Source organism: Oenanthe melanoleuca, chromosome 1 (assembly GCF_029582105.1).
Source record: "Oenanthe melanoleuca isolate GR-GAL-2019-014 chromosome 1, OMel1.0, whole genome shotgun sequence".
NCBI classification, from domain to species: domain Eukaryota; kingdom Metazoa; phylum Chordata; class Aves; order Passeriformes; family Muscicapidae; genus Oenanthe; species Oenanthe melanoleuca.
The window spans coordinates 94,402,848-94,416,345 of NC_079333.1; the positions used below are offsets into that span (position 1 = coordinate 94,402,848).

The window sequence follows — 13,498 nt, forward strand, 5'->3', positions numbered from 1 at the left end:
GCATAATGTGGGAGACCATGTGTTACTTTCAGGAACTGGAGAACAAGAACAAAGCCTGCAAGTGTTACATACATATATAACAGATCCAAAGTATGAAATTATTATAGAAAAAGCTAAGAAATTGTGGTAACATTGGGATAGGAGGCTCCCTGCTTGCATTTGATGAAAGCAACAATCAACCACCTTGCCTTGGAAAAAGATTTACTGTTCTACATATTGTGCTTTCATCCTTGCCAAAACAAAAGGGAAGCCATAAACTCATCATAAACACAGTCAGCAACACATTTTGTTTTGCGCAGCTGCTAATGCATACGGATAACTTTCTTTAGTGTTCATTGTAACATGAATTCCATTGGTTTAAAAGAAGCTCGCCAATCAGAAGAAAGAATTGGTGTAATTTTTGAAGAATGATCTATCAATTCAAGGTGTTTTTATAGTCAATCTATCCAGGACATTTTGTACTTTAATTATACAAAATCTGTGGTGAGGTGGGTTATTGTCCCCACACACTAATGGCTTTCAGAGTTTAATCTCTCATCAGTGGACCTCCTTTTGTGAAATCCCTAAGGGATTATGTAGTACTATGTCTAATCACTTGACAAATTTCATTTACTTGAAACTGAAGCTCGTTTTATATGAAGTGTGTAGCAGGAGTCAGATTCAAAGTAGGAAAACAAAATCTGTTACTGGACACTTCCAGAATTTATCATGTTTATATCTGAACTGCTTAACAATCAATGAAAGAATTCTGCTTGGGAAAATGCATTACTTGTTTATCAGCTGCTTAAGCCTATGAGATACTCAGATGAGATACTCAGATTGCTTATACATAACAGGTTAAAAAATGTACTACGACTCAAATAAAAAGCGGAAATTTAAATAATTTTGTTGCTGCTGTATCATTCGGGGGGAAAAAACCAACAAACTGCTATCTGTAGTGTAGTCTGCCACACTGAAGAGGAAAGGTTATTTGACACAAATTACACGACACGGAAAGAAAATGTCCCTTGCGAGTTGAATTTACGCTCTGAAGTTCAGCACTCCAGACCAGAGTCAACCTGTAAAGGGGGATGGATGAAGCACCTCTCTTTCAGCGCTGCCATCTCCTACCACAGAACCATTACCATGGATTTGTTCTCTCCATTAAGCAGCAATTCTCAGTGATTAACACATCCTGAAATCTAACGTTGCAAAACTCACTGCATTGTTCCCCCTTATCATAGTGCAGGCAGATAGCTACAAAAGTAACATTTGCCAGATGACACCATAGAACAGGAATTTTAAAAATCAGAGTAGCATTTGGCACCGAGCTCACTACACGAAGGTTGTGTGACATTATAATCTATTATATGTTGTTATAACCTAGGTCTCCCACACTGCATTGCAAAGCCTTGCTACACGGCTAGTCTCGATGAAAACACCAGATTACGGCTCCGAAAACAACATGCAAACACACAGGCACACGCTACCTCTGTAAACCAAATTAACCAAAATCTGTCAAAGACGCAGCAATAACAAGACTTCTTTTGCAAGCATTATTTCGGGTAGGGTTAGGACAGATTCAGAGCAAATACAGACGCAGACAGAAAGGTTGATGCTCTATTAATTTGTTGTCAAGCCATGCAGGAAAGGACGGCTGAAAGCCCGAAGATGCAGTAATGATTGTTTAAGAGCTATTTGAAAAAGTGACAAAACTGGCCTAAACCTCTTTAAGCCCCCGAATGAAAAGATTTAAACAGGCTATTGTCAGACCCCTGGGTACCTTTTTTCTCTTGGCTTTGTTCTGCATTTTCCTCCGCTGCAGTTTCCATGGCTGGCTTCATACCATCCACCAAAAATGCCGCCCCCCCCTCCCCCCCCAGCAAGCACTTTTTCTCTTCGCCTCCTTTCTCACTCCCTTCCGTCTCCTATTTACAGCGGCGGTGATTGAGCGGCTCTGTTCTCCCCTACAGTAGATTACAGTCCTTTCCAAAATGCCAGAAAAGTCTTGTCAGCTTCAATTTCGCTCCGCTGACTGGTCCACGAGGAGCTGTGCCAGCTCGCTCAGCTATACGTCACCACGGTCCCCAGCTATAAAATAGCCATCCTGTGCCTCGGTTTGCCACACCGTGGGGACCAGCATCACCCGCTCGCGCCCCCTTCCTCCTGCCCTCCGCTCTTCCCCTCTTTCCCCGTCTCCCGACAAATGTTAATCAATTCTCCGGGTAGTGAATGGATTGGTGACATCGGGAGGGGAGATGCAAGTGAGAAAGAAAGGAGCCCCCAGCCGCTGTGAGGTGAGCCCCCCGGCCGCCGTCTCCAAGGGGAGTGCACGCCGGCACACAATCACACGGCTCCCTTTCCCATGGGACCTTGTTATTATGCTTTGCATTTTGATTTATTCCACATGCCCTCTGCTCCTTCAGGGGGTGAGGGGTGATGGGTCTGTTCTCTCTGTTTGCTTTCTTTGCCGAGAGTTCCGCTCACCCACGGTAAAAGACTGTGAGAGAAGCATAAAAGCCAAAGTGGGCATGTATGTATGTACATGGAAAATTTTAATTCTTTCTTTGACTCACAAACACCATGGAAAAAAAAAATCCAAGCAAGGAGACAGGAAGCCAGTTCAAGCGACCTAAAATGCACGTGCAACACTCTAAAGGATAAAATGTTTAAGAAAACAAAACTCGGGCTTTAAAAAGAGATCTGCCACTAGAGACATAAAGCCATGCTTGGAAGTGAGGACAGAGTTGCTGTTCAGCACGTTTGATCACTCTCCTAAATCCAGACTGACTGCAGCATGATCAAATAAGCTGCACTTGGGAGCAACAAACTCAAGACATGCCAGCGTTGACTGCATGAGGTGGCTTTAGGTGTCCCCTGCCCAAAAGTCACAGAGCAGGGCAACACCACATAGGGGTATTGTTCCCCTCCCAAAACCCAGGACAACTGACACATTTAAGGCTGTTCTGAGACTAATTAACCTTTTCTGTCACTTTCCTTGTCTCAATGCCTTACCGGGCAATACACTGCACAGGGCACAAATGCCCAAAGGCACCCACCCCTTTATGTGTGTAGGATGGTGGAGCAAGCATGGAGTAATGGCCTTTGTGGTCCAGCCACTGCAGCCAGTTCTGCAGCCTGCAAAGGATGCCCAGCAGATTAAGCAAATGCTGGGTATGTTAAAACCTACACCCTACATGTTCCCTATAACAGATTCAAACAGGAGAGTGGGAAGGGGGAAACAGTCCAAAGATTTGTAGCTGCAATTTAGTCTCTTCTGGTTAAAGTTACTACATCCACAATTTTGCTGAGCATTTTTATTTCTAGATGCCTAGTGAAAAGCACAAAAGCCCTCAGACCCAATCATTAGAGAAAGTTCCTGTCTCTTTCAAGAAATTAGCGCACAAACCCTCTTCTCTCACCACAGCCAACACAGCTGTTACTTTTCTTTGGGCATTACTGCTCAGACTTCAGGCTTTAGCACAGCTGCCAGGATGTCTTGGTCATATCCTAAGGTTTCACATCACAGCATGCATTTGCCTAAAATGCTTCCTTGGAGTCCAGGAAAAGTCTGCAGTTGAAGCTCCCACTTCAGCGGACCTCTGTGTAAGCAGGATGATGCTAATTTGTAGATGGCATGAAATATCCTCAGAAGGCAAGGGGTTGGGTTCCTGAAGGTAATCAAATCAGTAGCCAGAGCAGAGACCTCAACCCAGGTGGCAAGGCATATTTCCCAAATCTTCCTCTCCAGTGCTCAGACAACAATCCACACACGGACTGAAATCCCTCCCCAGCAACACCATGCACTGCAAACACACTCCCTGAAACAATCAGCCTAAAGGTGAAAGCATGGGTGATGTGTTTGCTATATTCTTTTAACTATTACTAAAAGTTGTTGGTATGATGATTATACAAAGAAAAGGTTCTACAAAGAGTGGGGCTTTTTTTCCCCATGTAGCATCAGTAAGACTGAAAATCCATATAAGTACATTGTCCTTGCTGAAAGTCACGCACATTTTAGTCATTGGTCAAAGCAGTTGATTGCTTCTGACATAAAATTCTCTTCTTGGAATGCCTCATTGTGCAGTTGGTACTTCTGTCACAGTCTAGATCTCTCTTTCTTAATGATCCTTGCTTTTAGACTGGAAGGTCTAAAACTTTAAAAGGCTGAAACCTCCATTCAGAATATCCTAAGTTACAAAAGGCCTCTTCATAACTTAATTCAAGCGGTGCAATATCAATACACTTATCATTAAAAATACACAGAAAATACAAACATAATCTGGAATTTCCTTTTTTTAAACAGAAAATACATTAGACATAACCTCTGGTTACAGACTGTCCCTGGAGGAAACCCATGACTGTAGGCCTCCCTTCTTTACCAGTGAGACCTACTCCTTCAAACAGCTGCATGCTTTCCTACTGGTGAGCAGAATTTATTAGGCAGGCTCAGGACTTCAGTGTTTCTGATGTTTCAGAAATCCAAAATTAACAGCTGGGAGATCATTTCCTTGACTGTTTCCTCAGAATAACATCTTCCCCAAACAGGCAATGAAAAATCAGTGCACAATACCAGAATCAACTTCACATGAACTTGAACTGAACACTTCAAAAATCATCAAGCCTAACTATTCAAAAGCATTAATCCTACCTACTAATTCATCCTCTAAAAGTTTCAAGTGATACATGAGTGTAAAATTCTCTCCCCTCTCTTCTTACTATTTTCTGGATTGCTGCAGTGTATAATAGGTTTTAAGCACTTATCATCCAAAGTAATTTCTTGATTTTCAAACTTCTATACCATTATTGGTAAATACAGCAAATAAACTATATGATTTCCTCCGGTGCCAACATAGGTGCTAATCTTGTGCTTCAGGCATTGATATCAGCCAGCAAGTTGTCTCATTCAATGTTCCCTCCTTTAAACAGATACATCCTTGTCATAATATGAGATGAGACTGGGAAACATCAACTTTATTCCTACAATAACACAGCAAAAGATTAAGCCACAAAGGCAAAAATTATAAAAAAAAAATATTTTAAGACTTTTATTCAGCAAAAGCCTGCTTGTACAGACCAAGAAGATTTAGATAACCAGCAACCAGGGCAGAAGCTAGTTACATTTGAGAAGTTCAGCCTAGCATTTTGTTTGCAGAACAAGATAAAAGTGAAAATGAGGGGAGGTGCTGAGCAGCAAAGGTTTCTGCTTCTAAAGCACAGCTCTCAGCCTACTGCCAAACCTCAGGATGAATAGCAGTGGAGGAAAGTATGTGAAGGCTCTGCAGACCAAGTCACATTTACTGCAAAATAGTTAAAAAAAAAAAAGCTTAAATCTATTTTATCTAGGCATTAAAAACAACTCCAAACCATTTAATTATTTTTCTCAGTCAATTAAAATAGCACAATTGCAGAAGTTAAAAAATATATTAGAATCCCTATTCTGTTCATGTGCCAGTTCCTTTTGAACATCTATCTTTAATGTCACTGAATCTAGTTTACATTCCTGAAGGCTGAGAAGCTCTACCATAAGCTGCAGCAAATTCTTCACAAGCTTTCAGGAGTTGAATACACACTTGCCATTTCTACAAAGGCTTCACAGAGCTGTAATAAAGAGCATTCTCACATAGCTGAAGAGCAATTTGAGATTATCTACAAGATCCAAGACTCAGAAGTTAAAATACAGAGATTGTCCCTCAAACAAGACTGACACATAGTCCAAAAATTAATTTTAAAGACAACTTGTAGAATACTTTTAATTTTTAAATATTTAAGAGAAAGAAGAAATACACGTGAAGCCACTTGGTGCAATGTAATTGCTTGTGTTCAGCTTTAAACCAATGACCGAAGAATTGCTTATAAAACCCAATCCAAATACTTATGCAAAAGTAGACAAACTTTCCATGTGGATAAAATCAAAGCATGACAAGTTTTCAGTTGTGCAGCAGTCATATATCTTGCAAGTACTTTACAAAAAATTGAAAATTAGGGTTCATTTTTTCAGCTATACCAGGTTACTAGGAAAATGGAATCCAAATTAACAAATAACAGTGGAAAATCCCTGCAATTATACCACAGTATAAAACACAGACTTGAGTCTGCACTGCACTTAGGGGTCTCAGTCTCAAATTTCTGTAAGAAAGAGCAAAAATAAAGGCTTAAGCATGGATAGTGGTTATCTCTGCAGCCAAAGAAAATCACTGAGTTAGGAGGGAGCTAAGTCCAGGAGGGTAAGCAACCTTAACAGTGTGAAGATGCCAGTGCTGTGACTCCCTTAGCAAAGCCTCGTGAAGATGTCAATGACTGCTGCCAAGCTAAATGCCTGGTGGCCAGCAGCAGGCCAAGGAGATGTGACTCAGTTGTTGGGGTACATACAGTTCTCTGTCCAGACTGCCTGTTTCCAGCTGGACCACTGTAGTTACAGCCACTTTAATTACCTTACAGAATCAAAGGTAATAAACGGCCCAGATCCAGAACATACACCAACAACTAACATTTAGTTGGAACACAGAAGGAAAAAAAAATCCCTTAGAAAGTGAACAGATGGTTCTGTATGGCTTTTCCAGTAGCTAGGTCTCATCAAGTTCTAGTCTCAAAGATGGCTCAGATTGCAGAGATGTGAGGCCTACCAAAGAAAAAAGCCTGAAGAATTATAATGGAAGTCAAAATGAAAGAAAAAGTTGATGTGTTCTTAAACAGGTGGGAGTTCTATTTCTGCTTATGAAAGGCAGTCAACAACACAGAGGGAAAGAAATAATTTTAAAAAGTGATGGATTTTATTTATCTAATCTAAGGGCCTTAGTAACATTTTCCTGGGTTTTAGAAACCTGTATTTTAAAAAGCTCCAGTGGATGTCCTCAGCTTCTACTCCAGCTCCGCAATTTCATGGCATAGTTTTCTACAAGTGTACTGCATAGCGGGCTTCAAAGGCTTTAACTTTACAATGAAGAAGCAAAACAAGGCTTTGAGTTACCCAATCTCCATAAATTTTTCTCTTCATCAGTGGCAAGATCCTCTCATATATCACTAGTACATGAAGCCTTCAACAGTACTTCAAATGCTCCTCCAGAATTTTAAGGGCTACGTTTTTGACTTTGGCACACATAACCACCCTTTTTTGCTCCCTCTGTCCATTACAGCTGAGGGGAGATTCTCAGCTATCATGCCTCTGCCTGGTAGAGCAAGAAAATAATATGCTCAAGTGTTTAGTCTTTGCTGCCTTAATTCTGCACTTTGAAGACAATCCAACATAGTTAGCTTTGCTGTGAACCTTCCAATACTGTTGTCAAAACTTACTGCTGTCTCAGAAAACTAACTGGAGCTTCTGAATACTTGGACATACTGAAATAGCATCCTAGATATTTATGTCGCACTTGCCAGCACTCAAGTAGAAGTGCCTCTTGTACTTGTAGAAGAGCTATTTCTGCCAGCAATTTAGAAGGCAGCAAAGGTATCATTATGATATACTCCTGTTAATACTGCTGCTCCATCTCAAAACACAAGAGCTTGAGATAGGACTGGTATTGGGAGGCTACCTGTTGATTTTTTTTTGTCTATAAATAAATGTCACTGAGTTCAGCCTTGACACAAACTTAGCCTTTTGCTCCACAAAGTCAGATTTAATAAGACAATCCTTTGTTAATTTACATCCAGTTCTGATTTTCAAAACTGCCCTCCCACTCTTCACATAGACTTCAGCATCCCACCTACAATCTCTCATCTATTCAGTGCTCGTTTTGTTCTTCAGTCTTGGCTTCAGTCCAGTCTTTTCATAAAGCATGGAAAAAAGCAGGGAAATAAAAAGAAGTGCTAAAGCCTACAGCTCCCCAAAAAGAAACCAGGGGCACTCATTATAGAAGGGTACCTCACACTCGTACTGGGGGCACATGGGGAGGGACAAGGAGGAAGAATCCTCCTAGAATGTCACAAAGGATTCCATGCATAAACCACACATGTAGATATGTGTGTGTATGTACACATGCAGAAAACACATATGTGTGCATATTCATACATATACGAAGAAAATACATACAATTATATATGTATTTTTATTGAACAGTAAACCATACAAGCATCACTGGAACCACTATGAGGAATGCATACTGATTTACAGAGCCAGGCGAGAGATTTTCAGTTTGATGGTGAATGCACAGCCATCCCAGTGTACAGACTGCTACAGACTCCTCCAGGTCAAGGTTTCAGGGCCAGGAACCAAGTTACCCAAGATCAGACTGGAGTTTGCAGCACAGCTAAACCACACCTTGGGAGCATCATCACCTGCTCATCTCAGTATCCTAGGCTGGAAAACCAGCACCACCAGCCCCAGGCTCCACCATACTCCTAGACCCACTCACAGATTGTTGGGCAGCTGTGTGTCAACTTTTTGAAAAGCCCACTGAACTCAAAAAGTAAAAATGTTGATGTAAGAGAAAGCATCAAAATAGTGATTGGTATGAGGTACTGAAATTCACTGTTTGAAGTTTTACCACCTTGTAAGTCACACAGCTGTAGCTGTTTCCCCAAGACAGAAAATTCTCGTTCCGGTGTAATTAAACTATACTTTGGGAAAGATCCTGGACCAGTTCTGTCATGTAGTGCTGGACTGCCTGTTGAATTGCAAATGCAGTCTCTGTTCACAGATAAGACACTAGTCATGAAATCCTCAGTTAAGACACTAACGAATGGATCCCCAATTAATCACTGTATTCTTTGCAACAGCAGATATCCTCATTAACAAAGCAGCAGGACATTAACAAGTCCCACATTGAGAGTGTCCAATTAACTCATCGACTAAATATGTGCCAAGCAACTTCTCCAGCCTAGCTTTTCCAGTCCCCTCTTTCCAGCTGCAGCGATTGGGATCTTAGTCAGGTCTAAAGTAGTGGTTCTTTTGCGCTTTGCAAAGCCTTTGCGAGTGCCGCTGGGGAAACAAACAACGACTGCTCGAGTGTTCTACAGGTCTTTCACTTGCGCCCATAAAAAGCTAAGTGTGCACTCTGCGAGTTCCGCACAATTACGGGGAAACCCCACCCCTCTACCTTTATAGACAGGGAATGACTTAACCTGCTAACAACGAGTGTGGTTGGAGCGCCGTCTGGATCATGTCACGCCTCGATTTTTGCCGAACCTCAGCAGTGGGTGATCCTGCATACAAAGTGAGCTCTGAGACAAAAGTGCCGTAGAGGGTGAGTTAAGGACAAAGTTGCAGCTTTCAGCCTGGATTCCCGATAGGCTGTCAAGTAAAATCCCTTGCCAGGGCAGGATTATTCCCTAGAGTATAAATTTCCAACACTTTGTCTTGCAAAATTTTTTAAGTGTCTCAAGGTTGGAGCCTTTCAGTGTTTCTCGAGAAGAGCCATTCTGTGGCCGGCAGGTTTTGAGGCTTGGCACAAAGGGCTTGCACAATGGCCAGGGCGCCACTGCAGTCAGTGCAGAAGGAGCGGCTTCTCCAGAAGGAGCAGGGTCCCAGCCTGCTGCCTGAAAACCACCCAGACTCTCTTTTGAGCGATACCTAGTTACCATCCACTTGTTTTAAACAGCTGAAAGGCACCATTTCTGTCATGACTCAGAGTGAAATTCATTTAGCATCTACTTTTCTTCATCTGTTCCTTTTATCACTCCTATCCCATTTTATTTCTACTCTCTGGTTTTCAGCATATTTGTAACCAGTTCTCATGCACTCAGAGGTTCCCAGGTGCAAACACTAACCATTCTCATTATGTGCTTCCTCTGGAGACCCTCACATTAGTTACTGATAATGCCCCAGGCATTTTTTATTTCAATAGTACTATGGACACATCTTCCATATATCTCACTACTACTGATTCCTGAAGTACAGTTATCTGCTCTACCTTTCTGTTCATTTGAAGACAAAAAAAAAAAGGAGCTAAGGAACCAGGGAAAGGGAGAAAGGATGTATCTATTGAAAAAAAACCTAAAATTAAAACAAGAGAAAAGCACGGGGCAGAAACAACACCCAAGACTCCAGCTAAGGACCTTTCTTTGGCCTATAAGAAGAACTCTGTGTGGAAAAAAACTACCATGTCAAGTGTGCACTCACTGTCCTGGAAGTGACCAAAGACACGCTGCTCAACATGGGACAGAGCTCCTCTCATTGCACCTCAGACTTACCCACAGGTTGCAGAAAAAGACCGCAGTTTTTCATGCCAAGCTAAAATCACCCAGCCCAAACTTCTTGTTTACAAGTTTATTAGTACAAGGAAGAAACTGAAGACCAGCCACAGCTTTAAAATAAGAACTTAATTCCATCCATGTTCCTCAGAAACTAATTGTGTGTTCAAGTGTAGTGCATACTTCTGCTACAGACAGAATATCACCAGATTGCAAACACAATCAAAAGCCCATTTTCTTAGCTTAATCTGCCATTAGTAGATTTAAACTGCAGGTTTATAGAGCCAAACAAACTATAACTAATTTTTCATTGCCATTTCAAACTGTTTCCAAGCAAATATCATAGCAACGTTATCAGATCGTCAAGTTCACTAAATCCCAAATTCTCTATGATAAAACAACACACACATGTTTAAAGGAAGACAGAAAATGTATTCCTGAGTAAACTGAGCATCTCCCTGTTTCTGGACCAACAGGGTCCGGAGACAAACCCCATAATTTAAAGACCTTTTCACAACCTTAAGAGACAAGGGAAAAAAAGCTTAAACTAGGCTTTTACACATATTAGTCAGTATTTAGAGGATTTTTAATATATACCAAACATTGATGAATGCATTTATTTCAACCTCAAATACAACCATATAGATATGGTAACATACTAAGTAGCATTTCACACACTCCCTTCTGTTGCATAACCGAGAAGAAAGATGTCTTGCCAGTTGCAGCATCCCCCATTTCCCGAGCTGAAGGCGACTCTTTACAGAGGGATCTCAACGCCACTGCCCTGCACGCATCAGCAACTTGGAAAAGAAGCGGTGGAGGCCTTATCAGGAAAAAATCTGTTATTTGAGCTTAAACATGGAGTGAATAGAGAGAAGCTGTGGGTGTTACCAGAGAGAAGCCCCTGTGGCGGGGCTGCGGGATAGGGGGCAGCGGCCGGCGCTGGCACACCCGGCCCGGCCCTCAGGCCGTGCCCCGGGAGCGCGCGGGGCCGCGCCCGGCCCTCACGGGTGAGCGCGCTCACGGCAGCGCCGGGCCCTGGGAGCGCGCGGGGCCGCGCCTGGCCCTCACGGGTGAGCGCGCTCACGGCAGCGCCGGGCCCTCACGGGTGAGCGCGCTCACGGCAGCGCCGCTCGGCGCACAATGGCCGGGGCCGCGCTCCCACAGCACGGGCCTCCCGCTCCCCGCTTTCACCGCCCTTCATATCGCTGCGATGACAGGCCTGAAAGGCCTTCTGGTGGGAAACGTGCTTTGAATTAGCATATTTCCCCCTGCGTACAATGGAGGCATTAAGCTGCTGCGTTTTGCAAGTCCAAACAAAAGCAGCCCAAGCTGTTTTTAGCAGCGCTGTTTGAAGTTTTATTCCTCCCCTCCATCCCCAGTTGCAAGCATATTTAACAAATTTTCACTCCTCCTGTAAAGAAGAAACCACGAACGATAAAATCTTATTACTTGATCGGTTTCAGACTTTAAAAGAAAAAGACAATCTTCAGTGTGATACTGCAAAGAGCAGCACGGTGTGTGTGCAGTACTGAGCCCAGGGTCCACCACCCTTCAGAGAGCTTGCCTGACTGCCCTCAACACTCACACGGACCCTGTAATCGAGGATTTCAGAACTCTAACACATTCCCCATAACCCAGTAGAAAGTGTCCTGTATGCAAAGCTCAATTTTACCCCTGTATCCTGGGCACACTGTTGAAAATATCTATTTTGAAAATGGGAAACTGAACCACTGTGCTATAAGGAGCAAAAAAAAAAAAAAAAAAAAGCCTCCCACCCATCCTGAAGAGGAATTATCCTTTGGTTTAACAGGAGAGCTGAACCTCAGAAGTATCACCTTTATGAAATGGCTTCAACCTAGAAAGTGAATTTCTATTTATCCAGGAAAAGAGGGCACGAGGAAGGAGATGGAAATGAGATCAACACAGAAGAGGAGGAAAAAGCACTCCTGCATCAAACTATCTTTGGGCAACAGCTGCTAGGAGAATAAATCTACCTCAGCTCAGTGTGTTTGTAATTACTCATTAACACAGTTGGACCATTAGGAAGCCAGTTTGTGGTTTTCTTGGTAAGGTAGCATGTCTACCTTCCTCTTATATTAAACAGAATTTTCTCTGTGAGGAAGAAACAAACAAGATTACAAAGTCAAAATGATTCTTAGAGGAAGGCTTTGGTGATTTGAGTTCTTCTTCATCTTCCCTCTCCCAAAATTTCCATAGTATTTATGTAATCTTCTATATGCAGCACAGCTAAGAAGAAAAATCACACTCCTTAACAACATGAGATTACAGCAGAAAAGCAGAATGCCAATGAGATCCCTAGGCAGGCAGCCTGCAAGTGAGGTGGATATAAAAGCTCTTCAGAAAAAAAACCTGGGTTGCAGCCTGCAGGAGTCTTGTAGGAGAAACGTCTGCTTTGTTCAGACTCTTCTGTTTCAGGAAACTTTTCTGAGGATAAGAATCCATCTCTCCTCCTTGATTTCTTTTGCAGCAATGCTCGATACTCACCATGTCTGCTGTGCACGAGCACTTTGCTCTCAGCCATCCGCTGCCACCCTGCCCCGTGCCAAGCGGCCCACGCAGCAGCGCGTTCCCTCCCGCAGAGTGCCAGCCCGTGCAGATCTGCACGACCTGGCAGGAGAGGCACTTCACTCACTGATTTCACCACAATGACAGAGCTCCTGGCACGGGCACAGTACGGTGTCCATATGGTAACGGCGCAGCAGCGACTGAGGTCTGACCGTAGACATCCTCCTCCCTTCTCACCACAAGGTTCTCTGCAACACTGAGCTACAGCCCACAGGTCTGACCCCTAGTGACTTACACTCTTCTCTGATGCACTAGCTCTGCCAGTTTGACTCCCAGGAAAGCTTTTTCATAGTCTCCAGTAGCCACAGGTTCACTTTTAATGGGTTTGTTCAGGGACACTAAGGAATCTGGCTGGAGAGGACTACACATTATTTGGCAATATTTCTCTACCACCACATGAACTTGCCTTTAAAGGTTGGACATACTCAGCTCTGAGGCATTTCACAACTTGTTACCAAAATAGTAGACAAGACTGCTACATGTTACCACACAAAGGTCTAACGTCAAAGAAATACTAGAAAGGACATAAGAAACCCTTCAGAGGCCTTCATTAGGTCATTAGCAGATGGGTGAGAGTAACAAAACAGTCTAGGCAGGAGAAAAGAGGAATTAAAGACCAAAATGGAGACTGGTTTTCTCATTCACACTGGCATGCGAACTTCACTTCGTAAGCACTCCTTCTGAGATGAATCCTTTGGAATCAAATGCCACAACAGCTTGACACAGTAAATGAATTAAAACAGATCTGAGCTCCATTCACATATAGTTCTCCTTATCTTAACCCGTGAGACTTGTGCTACAT

At 42.8% G+C, this 13,498-nt stretch overlaps 1 protein-coding gene across 8 annotated transcripts in view; it reads right to left on the reverse strand.

The window, feature by feature from the left end:
* Window positions 1-13,498, reverse strand: part of GPM6B (glycoprotein M6B) — a 105,459-nt gene that overhangs the window by 29,848 nt on the left and 62,113 nt on the right. For 2 of the 8 annotated variants that reach the window (XM_056501611.1, XM_056501620.1), the window contains exon 1: window positions 1,763-1,823. The exons of 4 other annotated variants lie outside the window; for them this stretch is intronic. In XM_056501611.1, the coding sequence (XP_056357586.1) occupies window positions 1,763-1,823 (61 nt within the window). Of the gene's footprint in view, window positions 1-1,762; window positions 2,328-13,498 lie in introns of those variants that run through there. 2 more of the 8 variants (XM_056501598.1, XM_056501572.1) reach the window with 2 other exon arrangements.